Source organism: Xyrauchen texanus, chromosome 34, assembly GCF_025860055.1.
Source record: "Xyrauchen texanus isolate HMW12.3.18 chromosome 34, RBS_HiC_50CHRs, whole genome shotgun sequence".
NCBI lineage: Eukaryota > Metazoa > Chordata > Actinopteri > Cypriniformes > Catostomidae > Xyrauchen > Xyrauchen texanus.
In genome coordinates this window covers 27,781,900-27,788,133 of record NC_068309.1, presented here as the reverse complement: position 1 = coordinate 27,788,133, position 6,234 = coordinate 27,781,900, and the positions used below count along the sequence as shown (strand labels likewise).

Here is a 6,234-nt window from a genome sequence, read left to right as displayed (position 1 = left end):
TACTATCAGGTCATCGAGGTACACCAGCACCTCCAGGAAATTCATGTCACCCACAGTACGCTCCATGACTCGTTGGAAGGTAGCTGATGCCCCACAAATCCCCTGAGGCATCCGTTCAAACTCATAGAATCCGAGTGGACAAATGAACGCTGTTTTCTCTTTGTCTTCAGGGCTCATCGGTATCTGATAGTAGCCACTCCTCAAATCTAGCACCGTAAACCACTGGCTGCCTGAGAGACTGTCCAATGCATCCTCAATCCGTGGTACAGTATATTGGTCGGGAATGGTTCTGCGATTCAATGTGCGATAGTCCACACACATCCTAACACTTCCTGACTTTTTCCGCACCATCACGATGGGAGACGCGTATGGACTTCTAGACTCAGAAATGATGCCACACTTTTTCAACTCAACCAAGTGTTCCCGCACATCCTCCAAGTCTTTGGGAGCCAAACGCCAAGACCTCTCCCGGAAAGGAGTGGGATCAGTCAACCTGATTTCATGAACAGTACTGCGAGAACAACCCACATCCCATTCATGGGAAGAAAACACATCTCTCCTTTCTAGAAGTTTCTCGCATAGTCGACGCCTGGCCTCCAAGGGAAGAGGAGAATCTCCAAAGTTAAAAGAGTCCATAGTCAGATCGTTCGACTTGGACACAGCCCTCTCAGCTGTAGACTGAGATAACACATCTACAGGAAATACATGGGCAATAGGCGTGCCCCGTGTCACGAGCAGGCTACGGCTAGACATGTTTCTGACTGTAACTGCCACTAGGCGGTTTGACATCACAGAAGCAGGCCGTAACTCTGGTCTCACCATCAGTTCTCCTAAATCAGTATTCTCACCAGGCTGATCGATTAACACAAGCTTGTCTCCCAAGTCAGCTCGAAGTTTAGGTCTTCCCTGTATTTGGCCAGTTTCCCCAGGTTTTAAAGTTACGAGCTTGTGCTGCAGAAACCAAATGGCACCATGGGAACCAGAACGGTCTTCCCTACCATCGCCCTCACACAGTCTCATATGCGGCACGTACTACTGGATGAACAGACAGAACACTCATAAAGTCATCTCCAGCCTCCTCTTTACAGGCTTCAAACAGCTGTCATACTAATGTGGTATTTGTGCCCACTAAAATGGCTACCTTCTGCTCTGGCTGAGGGTCCGGACAGACTAACGCAAGGGTGTCGACTACCTGTGGTACTCCAGCAACAGCCGCAGTGAACTCCAGGCGAAGGGGCAAATACCCATCGTACGGATACATGTGCGCACTCAAACCCCAGATTTCCAAATTCTCAACAGGCTGCACAGGTAAATGTTTCAGGTAAGTTTGATAGAAACTGCGATAAAGAATTGTCACCTGGGAACCACTGTCCAACAAGGCCTTAGCATAAACCCCTTCAATTTGCACAGGTACTTCCAAAGAAGGCCCCACCAGTCCCACCGGAAGACCATGAACATCTGTGCTCGTTGAAGAAAAAGAATCGGAACGGGTGGCAGCCGGAGCTCTGGGCCGTTCCTTCACAGAGCTCCGTTGAAGTTTCCCGCCAACCTGCTCCGTCTAATCAGTTTCTGGTTCACTTTACGCAGATCCTCTACCCCTTGACATTCCCTGTTGTGTGTCCATCTTCTCCACACTTGTAACAGAAAATCCCTGCCCTGGAAATGACATCTGAGCCTTTAGTTGTAGCCGCAGTGGAAAACCCTGACGCCTTAGCAGTTCCCACACAAGGGATCTGTGTAGTGACATCGCCTACAGGTAGAGACGTGACATTTTTCAACAACTTCCCTACCTGAGTGGTCAATTCCTTTACCTCTCTTTTCAAAATCTCGACTTCATCCAAGGCAGACCCCATCGGCACAGCCACAGCAGGTTTAGAATTTACAACAGGCTTAGCACTAACGCGTGTGCTTATCCAATTTTCCTCCTCTCTGACCTCACGCAGCAGCTGAGAAAACCCAGGTGGATCACGTAAACTGTACATCATTCTAAGCCTCAGCGCTACGGTATCGGATGTTAGTGCACCTTTAACAACCTGTTCCATACGTTTCCGATTCAGGTCTTCCACTTTTATACCCCCTTTCAAGAAGAGACGGTGGAGGATCTTGTCCAGGCGATACAAGTAGCTTGAGAGCTTTTCACCAGGCTCTTGGTAAGTACAGCTGAACTTCACAGTAAGATCTGTCTCACTTTCTGTACTCCCATTAGCAGTATCTAACGCCTTTAGGTAGTCTGTGGCTGTGGCCTCTGAACTACTCATTTTCACAAAACGGACTATGTCAGCTGCAGGCCCCCTCAAACTTTCCACAATCCGTTGCTTTTTGGTGGACTCAGCACACTGCCATTCGCTAACCATCTGTGTGGCTTGTTCCATCCAGGAGTCATAATCATCCTCTCCTGAGGGAACAGGTTGCAGACCAGAAAACACCCGTAGTTTGCGATAACTCAAAGACTCAACAGGCGCCTGAGTACATTTTTCCACCAACCGGTCGAGAGCGTGTACTAAATTTGCATTTACATTAGTAGGTTGGTCAATACTAATCAGGGGCCTCACATCATCTAGCGACTTACCCTCCTGATTCAGCCAACTCATTAACTTCTCCTGAAACTCACTGCCCTTTTCAGTCAGCTCAGGGGCCATATCACATGCAGGAACATGTACCCCCCATGGCCCCACAACTCCAGGAATACCTACTTCTAGTGGAACCGTGTTAACATCAATCTCCAAGCTGGTTTCCACCAACAAGAACATCTGCGAACCAGTGGTATCCCCATGACGCCCCCGTAATTTAGGGCAACCAAACACTTTCACTGAGTTTAGCACTTCTGAAATGATATCCTCAGTCATATCAATTGGCACATTGTGAAGAATGACACATTTGTTAGGATCGAGCTTAGCCTGGCGGCTCCACTCACCAGCCTTAGACAGGTCCATGTTTACCTGAAGAGCAAGTTATTCACCACAGGGAAAAGAGATCCCAGCGGTGCCTCCAAAATGTAACCCTCCCCAGCCGGGTACACTCGTACAATACTATTAAAGGAGCCCTGGTATCCCAGCAGTAGTAACGTGTAAGGTCTGGTCTTTCCCTTGAAGAATGGATAGATAGCTACAAGAATAATTTGTTATAAAGCACGGTGCCTCCAATTAATAAACCTATATTCTCAGGTGGTTGAGAATAAAAAAAACAGGTTGACGACCATAGGAACGTTATAATAAACCCTGAGGTTTATTTAATAATCCCCAAAACAAAACAAAAATAAACAAAAACAAACAAAAAAAACTAATGGTAAGAATATGAAACTACAAAATAATTCACTTACACAGCGATGGAATCTTGAATGGTTCAGGGAAACCCACAATGCAATACAAGGTTACCACATTTAAATAGTGCCACACTTTAAGTGACCCAAAACTAAGTAGTCTACTTCAGTGACTTAAAATAGTCAGACCAAAAAAACTGTTTCCTCAAATACAAGCAAATTACTCTTATTAATATCAATTTATACTTATATGAACATAATGACTCTTGAATGTACTCCTTCGAAAACCAAAATAACAAAATAATTAAAATGTCCTTAAATATAATCAAATGACTCTTAAATTGACTCAGTAGTAATCAAATGACTCTTAAATTGACTCAGTAGTAATCAAATGACTCTTAAAGTATTCGTTTCCATAAACCGAGTCTTTGATAATCAGTTCCCTCATTACAAATCTTGTTCACATGCATCAAAACAGATATAAAACACTCAATACCTCAATAATAAATGTGAGAACCCGCAAACTTAGTCTCTAAACCAGTGCATTTGAAATTGCCATGAACCGTTGGTGCACTTTTCCTCCAAACGATTTGAGATTCAACAGATCTCAGTCCCACTGTACTCACTCATCTGCGTGCACACCCGTGTAATGTGCGAAGGCAGTCCAAGGTCCCGAATAATTGTCTTCAAACCGAAACAAAAAAAAATCAGAATGGAGCAATCTCAAATCGACGATGCTCGATGAATCAGTCCTCCGTTAGGCCTTGGGTCAATTTCCACCATGAGCCCCGAACGAGTCCTCCGCTCTTCGTCGAAATTTCGTAAAGAAACTGGTAAACCACTCAGTTTGGACAGCACAGAGAGGTATTAGTTTCGGTCCAAATTAATGCTCGTCCAACAAATGATCACGCACTCTTCTCCCCTTCTCCGCTCTTCCTCTCCGGTGAGCGAACTCTTATCTTTTTCCGTAGCACCTCCTCTCATTGGCCAAGAGCAGACGCATACCATTTCCACATATTTTTTCTTTTTTACTTAAACATACACACTTGTTACAAAGCTTCCATTGAAAAAACTTTTAAACAAACATTTTTCTTTTCTTATAAAAAAAATAAAAATAAATAAATACTACAAATATAAAACTCACAATTTTGCCAGTGTATATTTTCTTTATAGCCCTGAATTTTCAAAAAGGCTACACTCAACCTCTCTCTTATAAATAATGTAACACCAAAAAATAATTCCAATCCAAAATTGAAAAAAATAAAATTAAAATTAAAAATATAATACAATTTAATTTTTAATGGCAAAAGAACCAAAAGTGTATAGGGTAATTAGAGACCATGGGTATTTAATAGTTGAATACTTACGTGCACATGTTATGTGTAGCTCAATATGTGTTTCAGTGCCAGTTGCATCTCAGGAAATTTCTTAAAGCAATGAATCCCGTTCTAGGTTTACCCTGTTTCATATCTCTTTGATTTATGAAAAATAAAATATCAAAATATATTTTATATATTCTATTATTTGTTTTTAATTGTCTTGAAAATGGTTTGAAAATGTTACACTATCTAGTAGGGATGTCCCGATACCAGTATCGGAATCAGGTCTGATACCACATGCATGTACTGGTAAATATGCTCGGATACCAAAAAACAATACCATCGGATGTACAGATGTCAATACAGTGAGATTATTTTACTGCAAAAGCTTTACTGCATGAGCGGCACACTGCAAATGTGAGCACTATACCCTTTGAAGCTCCAATTTGGCTCATACAGGGAAAGCACTGTCATGACCATTGAGTGCTGTGTTTGTAGATGATGACAGTGAATAGAGCGCAAATTCACTTTGTAGCACGAGGCACTTACAGAGTACATATTTATTTAAATTAATTAATCATTTAAATTAAACCTTTTGAGGTTTAATAATCACTTTGAGTAACGTGGTGACCGGTTTTTCCGGAGTGGGAAGCTGGCGTCTTATGTGAGAGCTCCGTGATCATAACGGCACAGAAACACTTCAAAATAAAAGCTCAATTTAAATAAAATAGTATGACAGAAATGTAATATTCTTGTCAAACTACTACAACAAATAATAAATCAATAGTAACTATATTATATTTAAGCAATATCTCACATCTATGATGCTCTGTTATGCTTCACTTTAATTGACAAAAATAACTTGTATTGTAAAAATACGGTGTACTTTAGAGCCAATTTATTTGATATAGATAATACAATATCATGTTGAAAATGAATTGCTATACATTCATTTGATTACATTTTAATAAATGTATATATTTAAACACCATTTTGATCGGACCCGGTATCGCCAAGTACCAAAAACTCCTACTCGGTCTCCCAAAAATGGTATAGGGACATCCCTAGTGTATATATATGCATTTTGTAGATCCTTTTGTGATAGATACATGTGCCGGTTCTCTAAAGACCAAAATATCTAAGAATGTTTCGTGAAATTCTCATGCAAGGGTTAACAATAAAGACAAAACATATACATTCTCTCAATTTTACTTCTCTATTAGCCTTATTAAGGTATTAACTTGATTTAGTTAAAACAGCAAATCTATTTGTAAAGCATAACCAGTCAATCACCAGCAGATTGCAAATGAATAAAATTGGGTGGAGACCTGCTTTTAGGTTAAATGAATACGAATAATTACACTGACAAGATAATTTACTGAATGAAATCCAGTGTACCACAAGACATGATTACTTGTGAGGGGAAACACCTTTGTTTTTATCTACGGGACAGCATGTGTATTCTGTGAAGTGTCAATAAAAAATCTAATGAAATCATGAAAAAACAGGTACTGCTTGGAAGAAGAAAAAAATCAATAAATTCCTTGCTTTGTTTCCTCTCAGAATAAGATGTTCAATGTTCATTGCTGAGGCGTTAACTGAGCTTAGCAAAGTCCAGTTAAAACTTGCCCCGGTTTTCTTTACCACTTGATAATA

At 41.0% G+C, this 6,234-nt stretch overlaps 1 protein-coding gene across 1 annotated transcript; it reads right to left on the bottom strand.

Moving 5' to 3' along the window:
* Nucleotides 1-1,592: 1,592 nt before the first annotated feature.
* Nucleotides 1,593-2,933, bottom strand: LOC127627570 (paraneoplastic antigen Ma1 homolog). The gene has a single exon (XM_052104013.1). It carries the CDS (start codon nucleotides 2,931-2,933, stop codon nucleotides 1,593-1,595), a length of 1,341 nt encoding a protein of 446 aa, XP_051959973.1.
* Nucleotides 2,934-6,234: the final 3,301 nt, after the last annotated feature.

Excerpts from the sequence above, each read along its gene's own strand:
- LOC127627570 (XM_052104013.1), bottom strand. The coding sequence starts at position 2,933 with ATGGACCTGTCTAAGGCTGGTGAGTGGAGCCGCCAGGCTAAGCTCGAT.